Source organism: Haliotis asinina, chromosome 3, assembly GCF_037392515.1.
Source record: "Haliotis asinina isolate JCU_RB_2024 chromosome 3, JCU_Hal_asi_v2, whole genome shotgun sequence".
Classification (NCBI taxonomy): Eukaryota; Metazoa; Mollusca; class Gastropoda; order Lepetellida; family Haliotidae; genus Haliotis; species Haliotis asinina.
Genome location: NC_090282.1, coordinates 14099449 through 14113207, shown reverse-complemented (window position 1 = coordinate 14113207; position 13759 = coordinate 14099449). Strand labels below are relative to the sequence as shown.

The window sequence follows — 13759 nt, the reverse complement described above, 5'->3', positions numbered from 1 at the left end:
GCTCTCGTGAAACGTCGCAGAGAATGATTCGCTGAACTATGGTTGTGATAAACTGTTTTAGAGGCATTTCAGAAGTTGCTGAGCTGAAGGTGAAGGAACAAGTTTTATGGATGATCAACTTCCTTATTTTAACAATAGCGACGTTTCGGTATGGATTCATACCGAAACGTCGCTATTGTTAAAATAAGGAAGTTGATCATCCATAAAACTTGTTCCTTCACCTTTATGGTTGTGATACCCTTTCTCCTGTCTCCTCTTTGAGGGGGAACATGGCGGCCCAGCTGTGTGAACAGCTGCCGCCTTTAATAATAACAACGATCAGAGTGGGCATATTATTACCCCGGATAACCCAAACTGCCTGTTAGGCACTTAAAGGTTATAGTCAAATTAAATCCCACCGGGTACCCATTTTCTGCTGGGTGAACCGAGACAATTTAGAATTTCAATTTAGAAACCGCATAACGGTGCAACGTTAAATATTATGCGAATGGACAAGCTATGTTGGTATCAAATATGCTTTCATTTAGTGTCTACGTTATAGAATGTGGGATACAAACAAACACTTTTTTCAACTTTGCTGATCCATCTCCAACATGTCCATTTCACGATCTGTTGTTATGTGCATTCATGTGCTACACTACTGCCTCAGTGGCTGCCTGGCTCCTCCGTGATATTGTTCATACCGGTGTAAAACCTGTCTGGGCAATTACAGATAGTCCTTGTACGTTGGGATGGATACTTCGGGAGACCCGTCAGGATCCGTCGTGTGGTCACGTTCCCATGTCTCCAGCAGTAGAGAACTCAGACGCTGATTGGATGCCACCTGATCCATGCACCTAATCTCATGGATATTCTCCTCCGTAATCAAATGCATCATAGGGACAGAAATCAGCAGCTTCGTCTCGTCCCAAGACAGCTGACTCTGAGCGAGAATCCAGTCAACGAGAGCTTTCAGCAGCACAAACTCACTTGAAAGAATAAGATCACTGCAAAGGGAGAAATGATGGATCTGACTGAAGCTCATGGCATTAAGTTCCCCCTTCTTCCATATGTACTCGAAATGACGTAGAATAAACTTGTATACTTCACTTTGGATGAACGAAGAATTATGCTTGTTGGCAAAAGCTTGCAAAGACAAATAATTGTGTGCATCTATGATGTCACAATGACCGAACTCCTCTTCAATTGCAAGCCTGAGATCATTCATTTCTAGCAACGCCGCGGTACTAAAGAGGGCAGCTATGTTCTCTTCTCGAAGCTGAGGAAGGATACCGGTGTACATGAAGTTGAGAGTGTCTCTGAAGGCATCGACATCCACATCCTCCAACGTCATTTCAACATCTGCAGCTGACAGTCGCTCTTTCATATACGGTGACATGGATTTAACAATGATCTTGTGACAAGGGAAAGATGCATCACCAACTATCACAGTCAGATCGGAGCATACCCCTTCGTCTAGTGCCCTCTTTAAACCTGCCATGAAACGTGTTTGGTGTGATGTTTCCATTCTGCAACAAATACATTAATTGTTTACAGAACATATTTTATCACGATTCCAGCGACTAATTATTTTCAGGATACAACAAAATCTGAAAGTACTGATTCAGGAATATACATTGTCTATCCTCACTTTGCGATAGGTGAACCCAAGAATGAGTGCGTTTGGTTGACTCAGTTCCAACACTATTCCGACAATATCACAGCGTAGCAGCCCCTGTTGGAGGAAGGCTCGAAGTGATGCGTATCTGAGACGTTAACAATTTTGGAGAAACTATCTTGCAAGGAGTACTCAGCAGTTAAACCCCATTTCAGTACCCAAATCCAGTGCACATTTGATATATGTATACAAACGAAACAAAACCAACAACAACAACAACAACAACAACACGTGGTATCTACGTGATTGTGTATATACAACATTTTCAAACAGATGATCTGAAGGCGTCACCCTACCAGCATATAATATGCGTCTCCAAGAGTCTGCGTTACACCGTTGTTGATATTGAAACCGTTTGGGTAACTGAAGACCATTCGTCGATGATAGATGTTTTAACTTTGCCAAAGTGACAATACAGCAACCTTGCAGGAACCTCATGGAGTATATGAAGAGTCATTTCATTCAAGCCCAAAGCCAAAATCTGTGTCTTTGATTTAAAATGCTTAAGGACCATCAACTCGTTCCCGTTTTGTTTGAGAGTGCAGCCAGTGGCATCTTCAACCTGACGAAAGCGCGTGATTGCCTGTGGGGAATTTGTCTCATTAATCACTCCGAATTCCAAGTCTGACGTCAGATAAAACATCTTGTCGTCCTTGGAAGCTATGGATGCAGGGAATCTTCCTTGAGATGGCTGAAACTCTCCTAGACATGAAGCTGCATTAGTTCTAAATTCATTTAGAATAAAAACTTTCTTCGTTAGTGAATAATTGCTAACATCTTCGCCAATTAAGTAGACCTTGTCCCCCAAAAGTGTTGCTGAACAGTTTCTCATCTCTCCTCCACTGGTCCCAACCATCTTCCACCCTGCATCCTCACCTTCTTCATACCTCAGTAGCTGGATACCATCTGCACATAATCCAAACACATACAGTTTATGTTGTACACTCAGTATCTGGATGACATGCATTGGTGGCATGTCCATGTCATCCCAGCACCATGTCTGTTCATTCAATCTATAGACACTGCTAAGACTACTGAACATTAGATTACCGTTAAATGAGAAACCCCTTGGTGTTCCAGCCACACTGTGCATACCTGGGAGAGCTGGAACTTCGTACATCTTGTGATCATCCAAAGAGTACATCTTCAGTACTTTTCTTCCACGGATTTCATCATTCCCAAATAGGACATTTTTGGGTTTATCGTTGTGCCTCACAATCTGTTTTCCGGAGGCATTCTGCTCTTTCTTGACCTCTTCGACAATATCCCGTGTATTCTGTCCTAAATTTGCGAATAGAGGGGTTATTTTCGATTTGAAAGTGTCATCAGAAATCTGGTTAATGGAGACATGAGCTAATAAGCGTGGCAGATGTGTTTCTGGGAAACTTTCTTGAGGTATTGCCCACAGTAGAACAGCCTTCAAAACATCTACCTCGTTTGTCACTCTCAGTTCATCATTGGCAACAATCTCACAGAGCTCGTCCTCGGTCAGGCTTGCAAACAAGTCTGTGTAGGATATTTTCTTGAAGTTTGTATTAATGAACCTGGTTGTCATTTCCCATAGTATCTCCAGGTCATACATTCGTGCAACTCGCCAATGTGTCAACCACAATTTGCTCATGCCACCCTCGCGTATGAGGAACGTTTCACAACGCTCAATAAGGCTTTCTAAAAGGAACATTGAACTTGCGTGCAACACATCAAGCACATTGGAAGTATTCACGGCTGCGTTTCTACGGTAAATGTGTTCCAACACATTCCTGAATGTATCCGGGGTGATGCCTTGTACTTCTATCACCTTGTTATCGGTTTCCTGGAAGCCCGAAGTAAACATGGCATCGAAATAAGGTGACATCATTGTCAGGACGACCTTGTGGCACTGGAACATTTCATCGTCTACCTTGATTGTGACGTCACAGTCAATGTTCTTTGTTAAAGCTTCCCACAGTTGTTCACGTAATTTGTCATAGACCCTTGTCTTGAATGCTTGTTTATAGGCCATGGTGAAGGTTTGGCTTGAACGAAAAAAAAATCACTTGAAGTGGGATTATGTCTGTGGATCGGATGGTCGAGTCTGCAGGTCAGATGTATGTTCATATATTGCGTAGTATTGGTTAGATATATGTTGTAATTATTTGCATGGGAAATAAAATATAGAAATCGTAATGAAACGAGAAAACGACCTATTTTCAGTTCAGCTAAAAGAAACTGAGTATTGTAATAATGTTAGTGGATGAGCATGTATATAGTGAATATTCTCTTGTCTTGATGGGATATGCTAACAAAGGTTTCTGAAAGGAAAATAGATCTGGTTTGTAATTCGCGTATTTGATACGGGATAGGATGGGTAGGTAGGAACAGATACAAATGTCACAGTTTGGGCACATATCCACTCGTATATGTAAATTTCTGGTCAAAGCAATCGCTAGTCATGCCGATGACAGGATTCGACTCTCCATACGTCTACGTGTGACAAACATTTCTTCTCCCCCCTATCCATTGTCAGGATATGTAATCCGAACAACCCTGGCCTATCAATCGTGATACAAACCCACCAGTGAAGTGTATAGTTGCTTACCTATGCTTCACGTGTTATATATCAGCGACGTGTCCGACGTTCTCGTTCAGTGAGCTGATGCACTGATCAGACGGGTACAGATCACAACTGGGTTAAACCTCCTTGTTGCGAAATACACTGTCACCTGATAGCAGTAGGGAGAGTTTATCAAGGCATAGATAAAACTGGCCTAATAATGGACTAGTAAATCCGACTACGATTTGCCCCAAATACTTCGGTTTGTCAGTATGATAGTGACCGTTATAAGTGGGCGTCATAACTCTGATAAGCGACTGTGTTATCTTCTCTCAGCAAATTCCTATACCTATTGTGAAACTATTAAGTCAACATGATTAATTGTAACACACATATTTACACCAAGACCCGTGAAGGTACGGAGCAGAATAGGCCTTCAGCAACCCATGCTTGCCATAAAAGGCGACTATACTTGTAAGAGGCGACTAACGGGATCGGGTGGTCAGGCTCGCCGACTTGGTTGACACATGTCATCGGTTCCCAATGGCGCAGATCCATGCTCCTGCTTTTGATCACTGGATTGTGTGGTCCAGCAACAATTATTTACTGACCGCCGCCATATAGTTGGAATATTGCTGCGTAACACTAAACTACTCACTGTGTACACCAAATACCTGGGCCTAGATTTTCCAAGGTCTCTAGCGCTAAGATTGTTGTAAGTTAATGTTAATGTATGGCACTTACGACTATCTTAGCGCTAAGAGTGCTTCGAAAATATAGTGGCAACAATATATGTTTGTGTGGAAAATATGGAGATATTTTCACTCTTGTGTGTTTTAATGTGTTTTTCGGAATATAATTGGAATCATAATAGAATCCTGGACACCAAAATAACGGTGAATAAGTGTAGTCATGGCTGCCACCAAAGACAAATAGAAAAAGATACCTAAATACTAAGAAGTACATTATCGGATAAACCATAATTGTTAGGTTATGGATACTAGATATATTAAGTTCATAATGATCTTTGTACCAGCATTCACTTGTCTGATATTCATCCTTATCGTTAGTTGTTGGAAAGGTGGCCTCGGGTCGAGAACCCTGTTGTTTGCTGAACAGACGTGAGCCATATATCTTGCCGCAAAGATCGTCTTTAGATGGATTCAAAATACGGATTATGACTATTATACAAATACTAATAGATTTTCGAGACTGCGATGGTCTTCTACGACCTTTGTCGTTTCCTGCCACGCAGCGTTCAAAGCCTGTGTTACCACCCCATTCTCAAAGGGTGGGAATATATACCCTGTATACCCAGTTGTTTTACATTTCGCAGAGAACGAAAGCTGTTAAGAGTCTAAAACATATTGAAGGAACCACATTAGGACTATCATGGACCATGAAGCAACAGGAAGTGACATCACTGACAATAGTCCTGTTCCGTGACGTAATAATCTTATGTCTGTGTGTACGACTATAGATCTCTCTTCGTAAAGTATAGCACTTTCATATTGTTATTGTATTCATCCACTATTATCATTCATATATTGGTAGTACCATTATGTAGTTTTGATTAAATACTAAAGACGCACATATTATCGTTGAGCACATTTATTTGATATATGTTGATAAATTGTTGATTTACATACACGTTACAGTACATATATGACTTTTATAACAATGTTCAAGTGTATACATATACCTGTCCGAGTCAAACAGACAAACAAACAAACCCCCACCCACTCCTACAAAAACAAACAACAAACGAAACTGATGAAATTGCTCAAACTGTGCTATAGTTAAACCACACCATTTGTAGTTCCGTTGTATGAAGCTCATCTGAAATATATTCAAGAAATGTGCTCATTTCTAAGAGTTAACCCAAGGTGTCGCAATGTCCAACTTGAATTCGGTTTGAAAGTATAAGAGTGACTATAAACAATCCTTATGATGAATTCAGAATACAGATTTTCTGGCCGTAATTTACGTTATTCCTTAAACACGGTCCTTGACACTGTGTTTGCATGTCAAACTGTGCAGTTCAAACACGAAAGAACGTCGGTGGCAGCATCTCCGATGTAGGTATTATAGGTATCAAGACAACAAAGCATTTCCATAATAGAAAGAGACACAACCACGTTATATCCTAAGCAGGTGTAAACATTCTCAGATTCTTATAACATTTTTCAGCTAATTTTGAATATGATTCCCGTTTGAATGTTTTGTTTAGTGCATGGCCATTGCGCGCATTACTACCTGCAGTTGCTTTATGAGAGTTATACAATCTGTTAGAACAAGGTAGTATAGTTACTGCGCTATAGATAGTACTTGTGAGAACTCGGAGGGCAGTCTCGGTTTCTTATAGCAAGGACCTTTGTATGATCACGCTGCCATATCTCCTGGAGTAGAGAACTCAGACGCTGATTGGATGCCAACCGAACAAGGCCTCTGACCTCCTGGATGTTCTCCTCCGTGATCAGTGGCATCCTGGGGGAAGAAATCAGGAGTTTCACCTCGTCCCAAGAAAGCTGAGTCTGAGCGAGAATCCAGTCAACGAGGGCTTTCAGCAGCACAAACTCACTTGAAACCAGAAGTTCTTTGTGAAGGGCGAAATGATGGATCTGACTGAAGCTCATGGCATTAAGTTTCCCCTTCTTCCATATGTACTCAAACTGACGTAGGATATAGTTGTGTACTTCACTCTCGATGGTCGAGATTTTATGCTTGATGGCCAGAGCTTGCAAAGATAAACAATTACCTTCAGTAATGAAGTTACCACGTATGATTTTCTTTTCAATATCTTTCTGGAGATCCGCCATTTGCAGTGATGTTGCTGTTTGAAGGGCAGCAACGATGTTGTCGTCACGAAGCTGTGGAAGGACACCGGTGTACATGAAGTTGAGAGTGTCTTTGAAGGCATCGGCATCCACATCCTCCAGTGTCATTTCAACATCTCCAGCTGACAGTCGCTGTTCCATATAAGGTGACATGGACTTGACAACCATCTTGTGACATGGGAAAGATGCATCACCAACTATCACAGTCAAATCAGAGTGTGATCTTTGTTCCAGAGCCAAGTCTGAAAAATGTCAAGCAAAATGAAACTTGCTAATATATCGGTTACTGGATTACAAATAGAAACCATTGGGTCAAATCTAAGTACAGTTCATGAAGTACAAATAGAGGCGGTAGAACTACTTTTGTGTGTTGGAACATCTGTACATATTGCAGAAACACAGATTGCTTTTGCATCCTTTGCTGTAACATTTCAGGAATATCGAGCATACCACGAGTCAATGACTCAAAGTATAGCCAACTGGGCACGGAGACAGCCATGTAGTGACAAACATGCTTCATGCAGTTCAAACTTGATTATTGACAGCACAAAGAGATTTTGCTAATTACAGACGTATAACAACAGATAATAATTAATAAATATAGCATAGATTAAGAACTGGAAGAATTGTGATTTCGTGAGTATATCTGGACAAAATGTCTAGTAAGAACATGATATTGAGAGTTTCGAATATCTCAGATCCATATATTGCAATATGTCACATTCTTAAATTGCATCGAAGAAACTAAAGAATATTTGAGCATACCTGCATAGGGGTGTCCTGATATCTTTTTTGACCGTTTCTCTACTACAGAACATTTGTCGATAACCAGGGTTTTGATGACATCAAGTTTACCATCACGCGACACAACAGGAACTTCATCAGATAGATGGAGCGTCATCTGCTCCAAGTCCAAAGAGTAAATTTGTGTTTTAGATTCAAAATGCTTCAGAACCATCAACTCGTTCCCCTTTACATGTAGAGTGCACCCAGTGGCATCTTCAAGCTGATGAAAACGTGTGATAGCCCGTGGGGAATTGTTTTCATTAATCACTCCGAATTCCAAGTCTGACGTCAGATAAAACATCTTGTCGTCCTTGGAAGCTATGGATGCAGGAAATCTTCCTTGAGATGGCTGAAACTCTCCTAGACATGAAGCTGCATTAGTTCTAAATTCATTTAGAATAAAAACTTTCTTCGTTAGTGAATAATTGCTAACATCTTCGCCAATTAAGTAGACCTTGTCCCCCAAAAGTGTTGCTGAACAGTTTCTCATCTCTCCTCCAATGGTCCCAACCATCTTCCACCCTGCATCCTCACCTTCTTCATACCTTAGTAGCTGAATACCATCTGCACATAATCCAAACACATACAGTTTATGTTGTACACTCAGTATCTGGATGGTATGCGTTGGTGGCATGTCCATGTCATCCCAGCACCATGTCTGTTCATTCAATCTATAGACACTGCTAAGACTACTGAACATTAGATTACCGTTGAATGAGAATCCCCTTGGTGTTCCAGCCACATTGTGTATACCTGGTAGGGCTGGAACTTCGTACATCTTGTGATCATCCAAAGAGTACATCTTCAGTACTTTTCTTCCACGGATTTCGTCATTCCCAAATAGGACATTTTTGGGTTTATCGTTGTGCCTCACAATCTGTTTTCTGGAGACATTCTGCTCTTTCTTGACCTCCTCGACAATATCTCGTGTATTCTGTCCTAGAGTTTCTAGTAGAGGGACTATTTTCGATTTGAAAGTGTCGTCAGAAATCTGGTTAATGGAGACATGAGCTAATAAGCGTGGTAGATGTCTTTCTGGGAAACTTTCTTGATGTATTGCCCACAGTAGAACAGCCTTCAAAACATCTGTCTCGTTTGTCACTCTCAGTTCATCATAGGCAACAATCTCACAGAGCTCGTTCTCGGTCAGGCTTGCAAACAAGTCTGTTTCGGATATTGTCTTGAAGTTCGTATTAATGAACCTCGTTGTCATTTCGAGCAAATTCTCCAGTTTATACTTCCGCGCAGCTCTCCATTGTTTCAGCCACGACTGACTTATCCTATACTTATCTATAAGAAACATTTCACAACGCTTAGTAAGGCATTCTATCAGAAGCATTGAACTTGCGTGCAACACATCAAGCACATTGGAAGTATTCACGGCTGCGTTTCTACGGTAAATATGTTCCAGCACATTCCTGAATGTATCCGGTGTGATGCCTTGTATTTCTATCACCTTGTTATTGGTTTCCTGGAAGCCCGAAGTAAACATGGCATCGAAATAAGGTGACATCATTGTCAGGACGACCTTGTGGCACTGGAACAATTCATCGTCTACCTTGATTGTGACGTCACAGTCACTGTGCTTTGTAAAAGCTTTCCACAGTTGTTCACGTAACTTGTCATATAACCTCTTCTTGAATGCTTGTTTATAGGCCATGGTGAGGATTTGGCTTAAAAGAAAATTATCATCTTGAAATGGTGTTGTTTGTCGATTGGCAAGATGGTATCCGAGTTCAATGGCCAAATATACTCATTGAACAGTTGTTACGAAGTACCATGGCAATATTTGTACGGATGATATTTTTTATTGTCAAAGATGAAAATTCTAAAAATTGTATCAATTATAATTAATGACAAGATCCATGTATTTATCTCGGAATATTGAACTGGGAAAGTACACACCCACACACAGACACCGAAATTATACCTGTGCTAAAGATATTCAGCGATTTTGTTTTTTCCTTGTATGTATGTATGTATGTATGTATGTATGTATGTATGTATGTATGTATGTATGTATGTATGTATGTATGTATGTATGTATGTATGTATCGGAATATTGGACTGGGAAAGTGTACACAAACGCACGAGCGCGCACACACACACACATTCAATTATCAAATTGTCATTTGCGCCAAAAGCATACACACAATCATACACGTGCCTTACAAGATAAGGGCCTACCTGTGGATGACTTGAAAGTGGCCTGTGTGTTCGTTAGAAAGACAAAGTCTCTTCGTATCGATGATTATCGCTGGTCGTGATGTGTGATCATAAATATATTCTGTTCAAACACACCCCTCCAAGTATTGCAAAGTCAGCTGGTACCTGACACCATTTGCGCAGACCAACCAAACTCCGCTGTAGCTGACCTACATGTTGACGTGTGGTGATATGATGTACACACTGATCACCTCAGACGAGTTGTACAACTCAAACACACTCCGCTGTAGCTGACCTACATGTATTGCCTTGGTTTAGTCCTGATATTGATGTTATCTGTACAAGATTGCCGCATATGGGATCGTGTCGTTATGTCCCCATTTTACACAAAGTGAAGAGATAACATGCCACTAGGCTCGAAACACGACACAAGACATCAATACACATCTTTACGGTTTACTAACACCTGTCTTAAAATATTAGGAGCATGTCTGTTTAAAGCACAGTGTGCACTGACTTGAATGCTGGAAATACAACATTCAGTTTCCTTAGCCAAAGTTTTAATACGATATCAAACCATCAACCAGCCTTTCTCATTACGATCATCTGACACCCTAAGCCCTGATAACATCCACCTCCCTTTGAACTCCACACAGCATCTCGTCGGTATTGTGATAAATACATTTCACAAGCAAACATGGTCACGTTTGCGTCTCATGAACCTGCAGACAATATCTAACATCCGATTCACACCGATCCTGCCTGGTACCTTCACTGTCTAACTTCAGCCTTACAATACGCAATATATTTTGTTCTATTATGGAGATATTACGAGAGTCGCAGAGCACAGAAACTCACGAGGCAAGGGAGTTGTTTTCGCTACATTTCTCTTGGCACGAGAAAGCTATAGTCTTGTTGTCAAGTATTTATATATGAATCATGTCCTTCGTATTGGTATGGGTCATATCGTCTTTATCATCCCACACTTTATCATCCATACAACAACAGCACCAAAGAGAAGAAATCTCGAAAATTACATGCAATCCCGTTTCCTATGTATTTCACGTATACTTGAAGGTATATAAGAATGTCGAGCTAGGTTTGTTCGTAATGTCGGAATAGTCTACGGTCTGAAGGGAGAATGCAATATACCGAAAATAGAACATTGAAAGCTAATGACGAATGAATTTTGATGATAAATAGAATCTCATGTTCGTGTCTATTGACATCAGTTATGCCATCACTCGTTGATAAAGTTAAGCCACGGATATTTGTAACTTTATCATTTCTTGATATCAGTAGACACTTGGGCGGGATTCTCTATGTATTATTATCGAGGTTGTTTGAGTTATAACCGAATGTACAGGTCTGTCTGTATTGTATTACTGTCACTATAGACCTTGTACGTACAACCATGATGTCCACGTACTGCACTAGGGATTACAGATTGACAGCCAACAGGAAAGATACATGTCACGTATTAGTTTCGTGTTACGTGTGACAAACACCAGTAGTCAGACTGTCTTTAAACAAGGGAGGGGCGGGGTAAAGTGTTCGATCGTCACGTGGAAAACCCGGTTTCCCCACATGGGTACAATGTGTGAAACTCGTTGCTGGTGTTCCCCCTGATATTGCTGGAACATTGCTAAAACAATGTAGTATTAAACTCCCTGGCTAATAGCTAAATGAAATACATTGTGACTCAATTTAAATTCCAGTCTTGATATTTAGAAACAACAGTCTTCTGACACTGTACTCTCTGTGCCAAACAAGTTGTCCCATCAATATGTGCATTAATGTCACTGCCACTCCCTTCGCGCGATCTCAAGCCGACTTCAGAATCCGACCCTGATTGAACATGTCCTTCCGAATATCGGTTTTATGTCTGTTGTTCACAGACGAACATCGAGGCGAAGGCGTCTTGTCAAAATTATCTCCCTTCATACACACGCAGTTAGTAGCGATGCGCGCGTAAATGGACTTGAAGAACGGCCCAGTCACTGTTCGTGCGTCATGACGTGCCTCTGTTAGTACGTTTGGCGCAGTATAAATGAGGGGTAGACGAGTTATGGGCTTCTCATACAGGACCCTTGTACATCAAACGTTTTCATCGGCAGATACCACTGTCATACCTTGGCTAGCACATCCATGCACGTGTATACATTCCCTTGCTTTCACGAGCACTTCACAGCATCAACATTTGATAGTGCTTACAGATTTTAAGAGAAGCCAAAAACTACAAACATTTTCACAGCCGTAAATATCTCTGTTATTCGCATCTGAATCGGAATATTACAAACAATGGACCTGTGTTTCCCCCTGATTTTATTATTTAGATTATATACAGGACGTATATCTACCTCATATGTACTCCGCTTTCACGTGCCCACCTCGGTCAAACACACACAACGACGGTTAAGCCAGATAAACTATAGCCCATGTGTGATTAGTAGAACTGCTGTGATTTATTCGTGTAGTAGATTAATATTGACAATGACCAAAACACGTCAAAGAATTGATTTTGTTATTATTCCAGTGAATATAAAGAATTATACTTCAGCTGCTGACTTGTTATTGTATTCGTTAGTGTATTCAGAATATTCACATTTTATATCGTATTCAACTCATAGAGCATCACTCGTCCAGGTAAATGCTTTGGTAAACAAATAGGCTAACATAGGGTGAGTGACTGTGTGTGGTTTTACGCCGCTTTTAACAACATTCCAGCACTTTATCAGCAGGGGGACACCAGACACACATTGTACCCGAGTAGAGAATTGACCCCTGGTCTCCGGTGTGATCATCAAACGCTTTAACCACTATACTACGTCATGGACACGTTAATATGGACCCCAGACACATACATACATGTATATGTACACATAGACAGAGGTACGCCAAGTTGACTATATTCAGCTATTGAGTGCACAATACTTGGGTTGAACTGACGTATGAAATAACAATATGTGTTATTTCATTAAATGATTATTACTATCCGAGCCCCTTTTAGAATCCTACGACTTTGAAATCCAAAATATGTCACTTGGACCTGATATAGGTTACACAAATGGTTTAATGGTTTTCTTGAACCATTTATAAGGAAACGGGTATGATATGATGTTACTCATACATCTATCTTTTCATCAAATATTCATTTGGCATTATCATTTAATTGACAAACGGGCGTACTATAGGAAGATTCATTCTGATCAATAAACGAATATGTAAAACTGTATTACTATATCGACAGCAATCGTTATTAAATCAGTACTACTTTAACACTTACGTACTTCGACCCGGTAGATAAAGAAACATATGACATGGCTATAGAATATACGGTGTACGACATAGCATAGAATCAACAACAGACGTTGATACACAAATTTAATATCTTAGGAAGGGAACGCATATTTGAATGGCGTCACCTCTACCAGGGGAAACATTTCAATTGGTTCCATACATGTGCGGTGCTTTCATTCAAAGTTTGTTTGTTGTTCTGTCAGGCTGTGTCAGTTAGCGATACATTGAATGCTATAGAAAAGCAATAATGAAAGCAAATCTCCTCAAACATACACGTGAATAGTCTGAACGAGACACTTCGTACCTTTATCATTGATCATTCAACCTCAACATTCCCTTCCCATGTTTACATAGACACACTGATCGAACAGCACCACCGATGGCATGCGAGTTTTGCCAGACACTGAAATGTGACTGATCTTACTAAGTTGAAAAATTATTCTTACGGATAAAGATGTAGACATTTGGAAAAAGGATTGT

General features: G+C 40.5%; 3 protein-coding genes across 3 annotated transcripts; all 3 read right to left on the bottom strand.

The window, feature by feature from the left end:
* Positions 1 to 501: 501 nt before the first annotated feature.
* On the bottom strand, positions 502 to 4303 carry LOC137277512 (kelch-like protein 12). The gene is made up of 3 exons (XM_067809278.1): positions 4236 to 4303; positions 1954 to 3672; positions 502 to 1508 (listed from the first exon to the last, which is right to left on the bottom strand). Exon 2 carries the CDS (start codon positions 3657 to 3659, stop codon positions 1986 to 1988), a length of 1674 nt encoding a protein of 557 aa, XP_067665379.1. The 5' UTR covers positions 3660 to 3672; positions 4236 to 4303; the 3' UTR covers positions 502 to 1508; positions 1954 to 1985.
* Positions 707 to 1507, bottom strand: LOC137278719 (kelch-like protein 8). The gene has a single exon (XM_067811234.1). It carries the CDS (start codon positions 1505 to 1507, stop codon positions 707 to 709), a length of 801 nt encoding a protein of 266 aa, XP_067667335.1.
* A 1485-nt stretch (positions 4304 to 5788) lies between the features above and the next one.
* On the bottom strand, positions 5789 to 10229 carry LOC137277508 (uncharacterized). The gene is made up of 3 exons (XM_067809269.1): positions 10001 to 10229; positions 7793 to 9486; positions 5789 to 7269 (listed from the first exon to the last, which is right to left on the bottom strand). The coding sequence occupies exons 2-3, from the start codon at positions 9471 to 9473 to the stop codon at positions 6506 to 6508; spliced, it is 2445 nt and encodes an 814-aa protein (XP_067665370.1). The 5' UTR covers positions 9474 to 9486; positions 10001 to 10229; the 3' UTR covers positions 5789 to 6505.
* Positions 10230 to 13759: the final 3530 nt, after the last annotated feature.

What these genes read in the sequence shown, in the direction of transcription:
- LOC137277508 (XM_067809269.1), bottom strand. Translation starts at nt 9,473, where the DNA reads ATGGCCTATAAACAAGCATTCAAGAAGAGGTTATATGACAAGTTACGT. An exon ending in ATCAGGACACCCCTATGCAG is followed by an intron (nt 7,270 to 7,792) that starts GTATGCTCAAAT and finishes GACATTTTTCAG; the next exon opens with ACTTGGCTCTGGAACAAAGA.
- LOC137278719 (XM_067811234.1), bottom strand. Translation starts at nt 1,507, where the DNA reads ATGGAAACATCACACCAAACACGTTTCATGGCAGGTTTAAAGAGGGCA.
- LOC137277512 (XM_067809278.1), bottom strand. Translation starts at nt 3,659, where the DNA reads ATGGCCTATAAACAAGCATTCAAGACAAGGGTCTATGACAAATTACGT.